This window comes from Mesoplodon densirostris, chromosome 1, assembly GCF_025265405.1.
Source record: "Mesoplodon densirostris isolate mMesDen1 chromosome 1, mMesDen1 primary haplotype, whole genome shotgun sequence".
NCBI lineage: Eukaryota > Metazoa > Chordata > Mammalia > Artiodactyla > Ziphiidae > Mesoplodon > Mesoplodon densirostris.
In genome coordinates this window covers 18,485,557-18,499,924 of record NC_082661.1, presented here as the reverse complement: position 1 = coordinate 18,499,924, position 14,368 = coordinate 18,485,557, and the positions used below count along the sequence as shown (strand labels likewise).

The 14,368-nt window shown below is 33.4% G+C and overlaps 1 protein-coding gene across 5 annotated transcripts in view; it reads left to right on the top strand.

The window, feature by feature from the left end:
* The window catches only part of VTI1A (vesicle transport through interaction with t-SNAREs 1A), a 365,752-nt gene that overhangs the window by 68,028 nt on the left and 283,356 nt on the right, over nt 1-14,368 (top strand). For 3 of the 5 annotated variants that reach the window (XM_060099512.1, XM_060099538.1, XM_060099522.1), the window contains exons 4-5: nt 7,203-7,280; nt 13,680-13,700. In XM_060099512.1, coding sequence (XP_059955495.1) covers nt 7,203-7,280; nt 13,680-13,700 — 99 coding nt within the window. The remainder of the gene's footprint in view (nt 1-7,202; nt 7,281-13,679; nt 13,701-14,368) is intronic. The other 2 variants (XM_060099530.1, XM_060099547.1) reach the window with 1 other exon arrangement.

Genomic DNA, 14,368 nt, shown 5'->3' with positions numbered 1-14,368 from the left:
GATAACCTCAGTGACAGTTACATATAATCATCAAGATCATTTGTTCTTGGATGTCTGGATCACTTGAAACTACGACTGTGGATGGATTTTCAGTGAATGAATCCCTTTTCCTTCCTAATGCTAGGCAGATTACATAGGGAAACCTAGATACAAGTTAATTATATAAATCTACATACTTTATTTGGTAATTCTTTTAAAAATATAAATAAAGCATCTGTTATATAGCATTCATTTATCAGAGTATCATTTTCCAGTGGGAATGTATAGGGTATTTATACATCATTATCAAACAAAATAATGAACATTTTGACGTTTTGATTATTTCAAGTACAGTATGTGGAGTTATTTTATATTCAGAAAGACTGTAAAGAATTAGACTTCCTCTACTGTGTACTTACACTGTTCCAGATGTTGACAGCAACATCTGGGCATTCTATCATGAGCTGATTTTCTGAATGAAGTAACTTAATTATTGACTGACAAACTAACATGATATAAGACACAGACACACTATGTTCAATAGCGGCGTCAAAGTTGTAAACTATAAACATATGCAAGCAAGTGGGGCCATGATTCTAACTAACTCAAGTTGCATTTTGAAACACTAATGTTAAACTTAAATTTCAGGCATAAGTTTAGAAATGCTGGAGGAGGAAACGAAGAAGTGCAGTTACATCATTTCTGGGCCGTCTGTTTTGCAAATCATTAAATGATGTAGTGGCAATGTGGTCAGAGTTCCTAGTATAAATAAAAGTCTATTCTAGCATTGTGAAACATAAATAGAGTCATTCCATATGGATTGCATATGGGTTTGTATGAGTCTATATGTGTATATATACAAATATAACCTCATCATATGGAAATAAATATTCACATGTGATATTAAAGCTAAATTTAAAAAATAATTAGGAGAAAATGTGCTATGATTTATCTTATTAATTATAGCCAAAACATAAATATCCATTTCAAACACATAAAATGTTTTGAAAGTACAAGCAAAAATAGTAAATAAGAATGATTATAATAGAAAGACATTTGTAATTGTACTTTTTTGAAAAAAATTTCTGGTATTACATACTCAAGAGCAATGGGTTATTTTAGTGTTCGCACGGTAACCTGCTTTTCCAACTGCTGGTAGTGTAGCAGCAGGGCGTGTTAGTATTTTCTCTCTGGTGGCTTGCATATGGTCCATTGGCCATGAGTTTATGATAGATAGAAAGTGTGCTTTCCCTTTATTAATGCTACAGTATTGGTGACATGTGGCATGTGCACTTTCCAGTGAATGAGTTTGACCTTTAACTCTAAACAGTCCCTTGAGCAAGAGCAAGCCATGTTTAGTGGAATGACTACTTAGAAGAAACAGATTGGAAGTTACTTTTTCTGATAGCATTAAAGAAATGCAGGAAAGTTTTTTGTCATTGAAAGTCATCCAAAAATTGTGGAACCATAAAATAGGAAATTGGGCAAAACAATGTAGTAGTAGAATTACTGGATGAAATAATAGCATTTTTTAAAGCAACTTTTGGTATATATTGGCAAATCATTTTCATCGAAAGATGCACTAATTTATACTCTCAGTCATGTATGTGTACTGGTTTTATTGCATCCTTTCCAATATTATCAACTAATATTTAGTTGAACATCCTTTTCAGGGTTATCACATCCAAGGTATTATGATAGGCTTCCATTTGTTTATAATATTTAAATCCTCACAAAAGCCCTGGGAAATAAATATTGTCACCACTTTTTTAGAGATTGAGGGAACTGATGTTCAGAAAACTTAATTTTGACCAAGATCACATACTGAAATGTTACTTCTGTTCTTTTCACTCAGTGCCCTGTGCTTTGTCATCCTAACAACTTTCCAAGGATCAAACATTTACCTAACAGTTTACTTTACCTTTACCTATATCATGTAGTATGGTATGTTTTAATCTTAAATTGCTATTTGCTAGAAATTAGTACAGCACAGAGAACACGGTCATAAACAAAATTTTATAAATTCCATTTTATTTTTTTCTCCAAAATTTAAGTTTCCTGTCCTGGATTGATGAGCCTTTTTAAGTCCTGGGTCAGAGGTAGAGTAAGGATGAAAAGCTGAAATCGCCAGCAAAGAAATAGAAGTAAGGTTAAAAATGGAATGCCTTGTTCCAAAGATAGATGATTTTTAGAAAATGCCATCTGGGTATTATGGAAGTATGATATTATTTAATTAGAACCAGATAAAATTAGGTAAGAAATGAGTACCAGCAACTATATGACTAGCTAATAAATATAATTTCACGGTATTCTGTAGCTATCCCAAAGTGTGAATTGTAACAGGAGCAGTTAAATTCTTTAGAGTAGTTAAATTCTTTGGCTATGAAAGCATAACAGTTTTTAATAGGTGTATCACCTGGTAACCTGGGGCATTATTAAATATATGGAGACTGAAAGACATGGTAGAAGCAATGGAAAAGTCTGGCCAGGCTGGGTAGTTTGTTTTAGACCTATGGAGAAATCTATTAACCATTTCTTCTATAGACCAATTTGATTAGGAAGTAGGACAAGCTGTTCTTTCATTACTTACCAAAACCATACTGCACTTTGTATCAATTATTTGGCTGTCTGCAGCACATAGATTAGAATAAAGGGCTTTCTTAGTGTTTGTGAATGTTGCGGATTGCTGATTAGTAATTAAAGTACTGAATGAAGAAAATCAGGCCAAAATTGAATGGGAATGAGAAAGTCTTAATTCTGTAATACAGATGTTGTCTTAAGCGGTCCATTCAACATAGTAACATTCTTCATAACCCTGGAGTGTTTGCCTCCCATGTAAAACTCAAATCGAATGCCTTAGAGATTGCTTCCTCTCCCATGCCTTGTGATGTAGCTGTATGGGTATTAATTTAGTGAAATATCCTGTCTGCCAGGTGTGGGAACTAGCTGATTTTATTGTAATACCAGATCATTACTTAATTCATATGCAACAGAGTGCAGCACATGGAAAGCATTATAAATCTATTTACAGTGTGGCTGGTCTGATGATAACATTGTATTAAATTCCCAGGTGAGGCAATTTAAGCAATTGCTTTGCCATGTGCACACCATGGAAATTAAATTCTCATATATGTTCTAGTAATAAACCAACTTCATTGTTATGCTTATGCTAGTGGTGGGTGCTAGAATCCCCATTCTGGTTACATATACCCTGTTTCACATGTAGAATCTTACAGGAGGTGGTACACAGATCACAGTTCTTAATTAGTTTAAACTAAGTTAATTCATTTTGTTTCTAGTTTAGCAGTGCCTGTCCAGGAACACCTTCAGTTCAGTTGGGAAATGTTAAGGTCAAGTAGATAGATTGTTTCAAGCAAATTTCCAGAGAGAACTGAGCAAGTGTATCTGTTTGAACTTGGCTTTAAGAGAATCAGCCAATCAGTATGCAGACGTCCATCAAGTAAAAAACTGCTTGGAGTCTGAAATTCTTGCTTTCATAACCAAAGACTCACTTTTGTCGTCAGTTTAAAATAACCATTGAAATTTTGTGCATCATGCCTTAGGGATAACAATCAGTTGTTAATTTGTCATTTTTTTATGGTTCATATACGGTCTGTAGATTTCTCTGTCCAACTGTGTCTAGTCCACCTAAGCATATAAGTTAGAAGGAATAAACTTTACAAAAACACACAACTAAAAGTGAGAAATGTCCTTGTATTTAACTCTGTGTATGTGTGTGTGTGTGTGTGGCAGATATTGTCAGTTGAAGCTTTTCCATCCTTATGGTACAGACCTGAAATTGCAATAGATTACAAACTGCAGAGAGCTTCTGTCTTCTCCAGAAGCCACATATAAAGCACCAGTAGACAGTAGTAACTGACAACTAAGACTAAAAATGTTGACAATTTCTTGATTTGCCTGGTTAGCTTATGTATAGAAGTCATTAACTATTTATAAAATGCATTATGAATTGGGTTCCTTCAAACTGTAGCTGACTGTGTGACATTTCCAGCTCAAATTCTCATGCTTGCATTTGGCTAAAGTACAGATTTTATACAGTTGATAATAAAGCAAAAAATATTTTAGTTGGTTTATAAAGATACAGTAGGTGTTTCAGTTTCATTAGCTTTGTCTGCCAAATTAAAGTATGACATAGTACTTAGCAATGTAGAGTGACATTTTTTAAAAATTCCACAAAATGTAAAATATTTTATTGATATTTTGGAGGAAAATTCCATAAAATAAGCAGTTTGTCATTCAAAGTAATTGGCCTTTTTTTGGTATTCAATTAGTTTAGTGATGATTCTGCAGACTAAATTACAGTTGATTAAAATCAGCTTATTTAAAAATTCAAACTATAAAAATTTAGGAGAAAATACCAATATCATGCATTTAAATATAATTCTTACTAAAGCAAAGTGTTAATTAAGAAAAAATTTTTATAAAGTGATACTTGAGTGTAAAGAGTTCAGTTTTCAGCATTAGCTGTGTCATTTTCATGAGGAACTATTTCTGATATTTGAAATGAGTTGTCTTTTCAATCAATCAGAAGAACATTTTAAGGGAAGTCAGTCCTATCAGAGAACATTTTATAAACTCAGCATATCATTTGCTTAATTACATCCAGAAAGCCATCCCAATGAGCAGTTTTAACCATCCCAATGGTAAAGAATGACATTTATAGGGACCACCCTTCAACTGTGGATAAATCTTTAGTTCTCTGTTGCTGAGCATGTACACCCTTAATTGCTGGTTTTTAAAAGCAATGGATTCTAACCAAAACAAGATTAGATATTTAGGGATACATGTTTATAATTTTCTTCTTCTTTTGAAGTACATCAAATCAAAATAAGAATATAATATAATTAAACAATCTATGCCAATTTGTTGGTATTTTGGTTAAAAGGGGAAAAACAATCTCCATATGATATTCTTGCATACTGTGGAATGTTTTAGTCCCCCATAGTGATGAAATGAATAATTAAAAAGGCAGCTCTGATACCACAGCCTGTTTAAAGGTTCTCATTTCCTTTAATGCTGTAAAATACTAGTTTGAGACTAGTTTGAAGCTAGTTTGAAACTACCATAGCGAGGAGCTCCAAATGGGCAAAAGAAAGGTTTGGCTTGATTGAAATATTGTGGTAAGGCCATGAAGTGTACTGTCCTTGTAATTTAGCATTTTTCAGTACGATATGAAGTCAATAGAAATAGCTAACTAATAGTAGCTTCAGTGAATACAATAAGGGAAGCCAACCTAATATGCACTGTTTGTGGTGGTAAGAAGTCTGCCATATTCAAAAATGAATGAGTTGGATCACTCCTGAATAGTTAAGACATCTGATATAGATGTCATTACTGACTGACCTGACGTCAGTCTAATGACCTAACTTTTCTATTTTGTCCTTTCTGCAACATGGTTGGTTTCATTTATCTACTGCCAGAGTATGAGATGCACATTTGTAGCAAGGAAGGGGAGCTTGGGGTAGAGACTTAGGGCAGGAGGGGATTCCACCATCTCCTTTGTAACATTTTGCAATCTTTATATTTTTTTTCCTGAGAGTATTCAGAGGGTAATAAAATGAGGAGGAAATTTTGTGCAGTAGAATGAGTACTGAGCTGTAAGTCAGGACCACAGAGTTCTAGTCTCAATTTAACCAAAGCTACCTTTAGAATTCCGCAAGGCTGATTTTTTTTTCCTCTAAAAAAATAAAAGGATGTCTAGGTTTATTTATTTTTATTTATACCCCATTCAGCCCCTTTCAACTGGATTCTACCAGAGAGTTAAACCTTAATGCCCTAAAGTTTCTATTCTATGTAATGAACTAAACTCTCATGTCCCATCTTTGGGAGAATTGAGAAAATAGTCACTGAAATCATTTTCTGTATTTTGTGGTTCAGAAAAAGAACCCCAATTGAGAAAGGCAACTTTAAAATGATTTAAAATCTATTTGTTTTTCTTGTCAAAAGTCCTTTTAAATTCTAATATAGTAGGATTTTATGTTTAAGATATTATGATCTCTATGTGGCAAAGCAGTGTTACTCATTCACTGGTTTAAAAATCTAATTAAAAATCTTGTTGACTTCTGCTCACGGATTATGGATAGTCCTTTTAAACTACAATAATTTTTCATATCACAGTTGAGCAGGTAAGAAATATTAAGTGCTAAACTGTAGACCCCAAGTGGGAAAAGATTACTGTTTCCCAACTGCCATTTTTTAATTGACTGTTTTTGCTTAGCTAGTTCAGAAGCAGAAAAGGCAGCAAAGTAATCTGTAAATCGGCATTTGGGTCTGAAATAGTGATGCTGAAGTAGGATCTGAGGATGGCACTCTAGCTTCACAGCTAATTTTCAGAGCTTTTTAGCTTTTCCAAATGTGTGCATGTTTAGATAATTCTTGAATTGCTTGCAGACATGTCCCTCTGACTTTACAGGTAAAGGTAGATTTCTTGTAAAACAAAATTTCAGTGTGTGAAAAGTCGATCCATAGCCTGCTTGTCTTTATTTATTGGAATTGTGAAAAGCTGGCTCATAGCCTACTTGCCTTTATTCACTGGGATTGGGAAATTTAATTTGTTTTACCAGATGCACACATACACACACTCCCACTGCTTTTCCTTAGGCCATTTTTATAGAGGACTTGGAGACATTTAAATTATTGTTTGGAAACGGCACATGCTTTTAAATTCTGGTTAGTAACATCACAATAATGAAAGAAATAAGGATATGCTATTTTCCAGGCATTCCAGTGTATAGTTGGAGATATAATATTATCCTAGAATTAGAGATTTTAGAAAACCTATATTGTAGAGTCCATTTCCTGCCACAATATTAAAGACCCCCATATACTCTTGTTTTAATTACAATCTGGTGAGTGTTGCAGATATACAGCTATATAGTTGTATTTCCTTTAGCTTTGTGGTCTGGTTTGAATGACTCTGCATGGAATAACATATCAGTTCTGATCCGTTTGTGAATATTAATAGAGTACTTAACACAATGCAGAGTTTTCTTCCATTACTGGCATTTGAGAAAACTTCTAATTTACATTAAACTCCTCAAGTTCAAGAACTTTGCACAACTTTGGTTTGCACATTTGAGCAAATAGGTTTCCATTAGGGAGCTCTCGAGGTTTGAGATGATCAGCGTTGATACCAATAATGCTTCGAAGCCTTTACTTTCTAACGTTCATCTTGCTCTCTCCCTTTTTGTTTTGTTTTATAGAAAAGGTCACGGATTGCCTACAGTGACGAAGTACGGAATGAGCTCCTAGGGGATGATGGGAATTCCTCAGAGAACCAGGTAGAATGCTAATCAGGAAGGCCCGGTGGGTGGCTGGAGGGTGAAGGAGGTCACTGGCACACTGGGCTCTCAAGCTGCTCCGTAACAGTATTAGCGGCAACTCATGTGGAAGCGATACTGTTTAATGCAAAGCTGGAGTCTTAATCAACTTCAAAATGTTTCTTGGAGATCTTACATTTAACCCTTTACCTTGTGATCACTGTCTGCTATCTTTTTAAAAAATCTTTTCTTCTCTTTTCTTTATTATTTAGTACTTAAGGAATAACTTGAAACACACTGTTTGCAGACAAAGCCAAGGTCCTCACCTCAAACACATGTAAAAGGAATAAAAAAGTACATAATGCAGCTTTGATAATAATGCAGTATAATTAAATCAACACTTGCAGCAAAACAAATGAAAGTAAGCTTTCAAAATTCGACAGGGCAGCTCAGTCTCCTATTGTGTAGCTTCTTAAAAATACATTCACCAAAATGCAAATTGTAAGCACCAGTGTGGAACTTGGATACTCACATAAAGGTCCTGCCCCTGTCAAATAATGAAGATGATGATGATGATGATGATGATAGTGGTAGCAGTAGTAGTAAGGAAAGGAAAAGTCTTCGCAGTTTAAGATCTGCACAGGCAAAAAAATTAAGATATAATTTCTTCTTAAAGAGGCCTTACAACTTGGTTGTCAGTTCTCACTGGATCACACAGTAGTGTCATGAGTCTAACTAATATCCCACTTCTTTCTTTGAATTAATATTGCAGATTTCATGAATTCATGTAGATAATATATATGACTTTAAAAAAATGTTTCAAGAACCTCAGAGTAGAGAAGATTTTAAAAATGTCTCAAACAGTCCTAGTGAGTGATTCTCTTTGACACTTTTAAAGAAAATAAATGATAGGGAACTTCAGAAGCAAGACCTGAACGTGTTTATTAATGTTACTTTGGCAAGTCTAGTAAAAGTCTGTACTCTCTAAATAAAAATGAACATAAACCATTCATTGAGTAAACCAAAATTTTAATAAGATACTAAAATGTAATATATTAATATTCATTATAAAAATTACATAATAGTATTTACCATTTCAAGTAGAGTATAAGTTTATATATGCTGAAATTATATTACTGTCCACTAAAATGTTAATATTGTAAACAGGGTTGTTGCTTATGTGATTAAGGCCCCCATCTGTCCACCCCCCAAAAAAGGAGAGGAATCACTGAGCTGATTGTGTTTGTTTTTGGAAAGATCTTACCTCCTCCACTATTTGGATGTTATCAGCTTGAGTTCAGACATGTAAACACATTAAGATTTGACTTGGGATTTCAGCTTCCCTGATTGAAATGTGAGAATAGCTAAGGGAAAAAAAATAAGGAGCACATTAAACACAAAAGCGTGATGTGATAAAAGAGTTTTACATATAATAGTTTAAATAATGTGAGGATGAGAGCAAAACATTTTTTCTTCCTATTTTAAGTGAGATTTAGATTGCTCATACCTCTTGAGTGAATCAATCATAATTTTCTATCTTTACTGCAAAAAAACTATATTTTTTTGCAAAAAAAAAAAAAAGTGAATGCATAGTCCCCATGTCAATTCTTTAAAAAGCTACAGATCTTTCCCTCATTTGAAACTACTGCCTAATATAGAGGAAATAGAAAGGAAGGGGGTGTTTCTAACTCAGACTCCTTTATTGTAATGGATGTTGTAGTACTGTGACAGGGATTCTTTTTTTTTTTTTTGAAGCATGTTCCCTTCTGTTAATGGACATTTTATGTGCCTAGAACATTTGCCTTATATACATATAAGAATGACTTTTTTTAACGCCTAAAGAAAAATATTCCACAAAAATAGATTGAGTTCATATTTTCTGAATTTCTCAAATTATATTCCTGTCACTTTAAAGTGATTACTCAGAGATTTCCCCTGGACTTGTGTAAATCAAACTTACAAATTCTGGAAGTGCTTGGAGAGCCTGAAGTTTAGTTGTAAGGAGCTGTCACTTCAATAAATAGAGTATATGATGAATTATAGTCATGAGACTGTGGAACTGTTAGATTATTACTTATGTGAACTTTTCAGTCTAAAATTTGAATCAGATTCGAAAGTTCAAAGAGACGACACTTAACTTTTTGGATATTTTGTTAACAAATGTAGCAAAATTTCCATATCATAATGAGGGCTTTATGTTTCATTTTTGAGGCTCTTTATCATAATACAGGAATTAAAATCCCTAAAACTATAACATATCCTTAACCAGGAATGGTCACTTGAGACTAACTCTTTATTCTGCCTCAGTATTCATTCAGACTATGGAATCAAAACAGAAGCATTTTCTTTAAAGGAAGAAAAGATTTGACTCCATTTTAATTTTTGTAGCCCAGTGGCTGAGAAGACAACTTTTTTCTGGGTAGGATCACCTGTAAATTATAGAAAAATATATTTTCTGCACACAGATAAGTTTATTTTCAAGTTAATGGTTGAGAAATTGATTTTCAGAACTTTTTGGCCATGTGATATGTATGATAAACTTCTAACAATAGAGGGAAAACTTAGAGGTAAACAGAATGAGACAAAAATGGCAAGATTTGTTTAACTAAAATTGGGATATATATCAATTTTTTAAAATTATAGGTCAGAAAAGGAAAAGGATATAGAATTAATAGCAAAGGCTGCAAATAGATAAAATGAACTAAGTACTAGCTATTTAGTTATTTTTGATGCAATATCCACATCCTCCTTATAGTGACTTCTTTAGGGATTCAGACAAATGTGAATGCCATAGCTCTTATTTCTCATTCTGCCAATTTATAATGCATTTTTTTAGGCATCTAAAACCTGGCTGTTAATATACATAATTATGATCTGCCAATTAACTATAAAGTATATTAATTTACTCTTAAATATGTAAACATTTTTGCCATGATTATAATTGTTAAAATTTCAAAAATTAAGAATTTTCAAATGCATTTTAATGTCCTTTATACAGTACACATTTTTATTTAATTCCAAATTAATTGCTTTGTATAAATTCATTTCTGTTATATCCATTGCATGCAATCAAATATAGCTCATCCATGATTTACAGAGAAGGGACAAAATTACCTACTTTGCACATTCATGTATTGTTGGGTCTTTCCAAGGACTATTGTCTTAGGCATTATCATTCTGTTCTTTTAACATATCAAAATTTCCATTGCATGTGACATTTTAATTTTTAGAAAGATTTCTTGAAATGCAGTAAAGCTGTATTTAGAGTGAAAACTTAAATAATTGCTAACTCAATTTAGTTTCATGAAAACGGTTCTCAAAAAGGAAAAAAAAAAAAAAAAAGAATCTTACAGAATTAAACCCCCTTCATAGTGGAGTATGATAATGGGGCAAATGTTCCCCATTTTGAAACCTAATAGTGTCTCAGTTTCCATATGCAAAATTACATTGATCAGTGAATAAATCTGAACAAATGAAATTTGAGTAAATCCTAAATAGAAAGTTCAAAAAAAGATATAAAGAGTAGGATATTTCTAAACGTGTGGAAATTTTTGTGGTAAAGCAATATTCAGCAGATATGATTGCTTAATTTTTTAATGCGAGGTTCTCTTAAGTTCTGATTTGGGCTTGCTGTGCATAAAGTGTGTCAAACTTCAGCTACAGACCAGGGGGTGAAGTCGGTCAATTTAATTCCCCAAGATCTAAAGAAGGTCAGTATCATTTCATATAGCCCTGGCAGAGCAGATCATTACCAGGCACAAATCTGTTCGTTACGTGCTGAGGGTTTATAGCAGAATAAACAGACTGTCATCATAAGTTCAGAAAATTGTGTGTTCGACCCACGATAATGTGTAAAGGGCGTTTAATAGAGTTCAGCATTTATTCGTTATCTGTATGCGGACAGAGACGGCAGTCGCGTTATCAGCTTTAAAAAAAAAAGTCGGTAGTTCTGGGAGTCACGTGATGCCCCTCACATACAGAGGCGCGCGCGCATGAACCCTCACATGCTCTGCCGTGCAGTTTTGATTTTAGTCACAGCAGAAGGCTTAACCACAAGAGATTCCACTGGTTCAAACCAGCGTAAACCAGATTTTTTCAGCCCACAAAGGAACAGATTACCTCTTGTATCAAATTCTGCATTGGGGGAAAATCTTTGTTTCAAAAAAGATGTTGATTATCATAACTCAACATGGTGGCATGGCACACTTTCATGTCGCCTATAACGGAGCTAGTAGCTCGATAAAATACGAAATCACTACTTTCAGTCTAGTCTAAGCATTGTTAATTTTCAAAAATAGACCATCTTTTGTTTACTTGAGTGAAAACTCTCAAACTAAAAAAAAAAAAAAAAAAAAGATAAAGATTAAAAACCCTCCCATTACCTAGCTTAGCTACAAATCCGGTGTAAAGCTTGGATGCAGCCATGCAGCACAAACAAGATAGAACGTTTTTTGTTTGGAACCTATTGAAAAAACAAATGGGTAGCATTTTTAAACACTCATTGATTATGGCAGGGTGGTATGGCCCAAATGGTCTCTATTGCTGAAGAGTAGTTTTAAACTTTGGCCCTTTAAGTATCATAGTCAACTGAAGAATGGTGCCCCCAGAAAGAAGAAATAGCTGTGCGATCAATTCCAAGATCAGCTCTTTCTGAGAATTAATGTTTGCCTTTTTCTCCCATGATGTTTGGATAGCAAAGAGAAAGATTCCGATATATGATAGGCCAGGTATCTTAGTTTAGAATTTTACTTCTTCTGGGGAAGAATTGTAACTTTTCACATGAAATGATGAGATGCTTGACTCATACACTCAGTGGTTGCTGAGATAATGAGTGTATTAATTACAAGTAATGACAACTTCATATATATTTTTGGAAGAATGACATTAAAAGTTTCTTTTTCAGTAAATGCCCTGTGAGGTATTATATAATAGATTCTGTACCCTTTTTATAAGTTTCATAACAGATTTGAAATCTCATTCTTTTGTACTTGAAATACTTCTCAAATAACAAATGAAATAACAGAGTAAGCTGGAATGCATATTGCCTTCCTTGAATTGGAGACAAAAACAGCATTCAGCGTTGAGAAATCTGGGTTATCGTAAACATGATACTCTTGGAAAGACTTATAGTGAGCAATTCATGGCATGTTTCTCCCAAAGCAATAGTTTAATTTATTGGCCTGCATATGTCAAGTGTTATAACAGATGTTACAGATATTTGGATGCTTAAAACTTATCAGTTGTAGACCTGAATTGCTGAGGATGCAAATTTCAGACTTAGAATGTGGTTTATAGTCTCTTACAGCATAGGTTTCAGTTTCTATTCATTGTAGAAACTATGGCAGACACCTCAACTATACAATGATATTTGTGGTTTAGAATACAGTACTGTCTCTGTCTCTCTCTGTCTTACACACACACACACACACACACACACAAAGAGTGAACCAGATACATGGTTATATCCATTTTCTAGTTTCTAAAGAGTTAAACAACTTGTTTTTTCTGTTATATTTAAGACAAATGAATATTCTACAGAGGATAATCAAAATGTTATTATAGAAGAGTTTACTAACAGGTAAAGAGTGGTTTGGGGTTTGACTTTGGTGACAAGAGACTGCAGTACAAATGAAGCGAGAGAGCTCATCGCTTTGAAATGGCCCAGTTGACAAGATGAATAAAATTGAAACGTGAAGAAACTTCAAAAATTAAAAACACCGTGTGATTTCATTAGCCTCTTAAGCAAAACAAAAACCTAGAAATCAACTCTGATATATGCAGTATTTCTAAGGATGGTGAAATATTTTCTGATACTGCGTCCTAAATATTATCTATCCTGGCATGCTTTATTCCCTATTAAAATAATGTTACTTCCAAAGGTGATCCTATTACTAGAGTGGGTACAAGTATGACATTAGCATAACAGTTTGTTGTTTTAAAATACTTATTGGGACAAAAGCATGAACTATTAATCATTTTCATTTGGAGGTAAAACCTGAAAGCAGTTGTCAAGATTCAAAATAGAGAAACATCCTGAAAACTTGTAAATACAAAACCTCTTCAGTGGTACAGTCTTAGAAGAGAAGAACAGTAAACTTGTTTTCTTTATAATATAGACTTCTATGAAGTCGTTCCCCTTTATTTCATGATGGTGTCTTAGATGTACTTTAAAAGAGAATTTCACACTATTCTCTTTGTTTAATGTGACAGTGTGAGAAAGTGATCTTTATTCGTTCAAAAAACTCTGCATGTAGTCTATGTTTAGGTTCTTTTAATGTGTTTGTCTGTGATTTTTAAATGCTAAACATGTAAACAGATAAATTGTCAATGTTAATTCTGTATCCTGTCACACAACTGATCTTTCTTTCCTGCCATTTCTCTCCTTTTTATCTTTTTTTTTTTGGTGCATTCATGTTGCAGTTGATAAAATTACGTGAAGAGGTGAGTACTTCCTAGCTTGCTTTAAAAAAAAAAATTCTGCTTTTCCCTATAAAATTGAGTTTCTAAATCTGAAGTAAAATCTTTGGGTTTGTTTTTCCAGGAAAATCTACACATAGCAAAAGTATTGATTATATTGCTAGAAATGTTCTCTGCTATCTTTAAAAAGTACATCCTAATAATGCTTATCACAGTGATCATTGTTGTTTGCCAGCTTTGGAAGAAAATTCAGATTTTAAAGACCAAAGAAGGGAGGAAAAATAAAGGAATATCTTAAAACTATACCCAAGCATAGTTTTAATGTAGACTGACTTCAGTTTTGTTTTATTCATATTGGTTTCTCAAGGAAGTCAATGTGATTAAACATTTTTTCCTGACATTCTGATTTATTTTACTAAAAACTGTTTTTAAACTAACTCCTTTCTCTCAACCAAAATTCTTAGGTTCACCATTAGATATCATGAATCTATTATCCTTTTGAGGAAACACACATATGTTATAAATACCCTACTAGTCTGTGTACACAGATACCTAAGAATAGCTAAAGCTCTCCTCATTGTTAAACACTTTCCTTTTTGTAGGAAATAGCGCCCAAGTGAGTTCTCACTTTTCTGAGTTTGCTTGTCTGTTTCATAATGTAGCTTCAGACTTTTTTTGTGGCCAAGCAAATA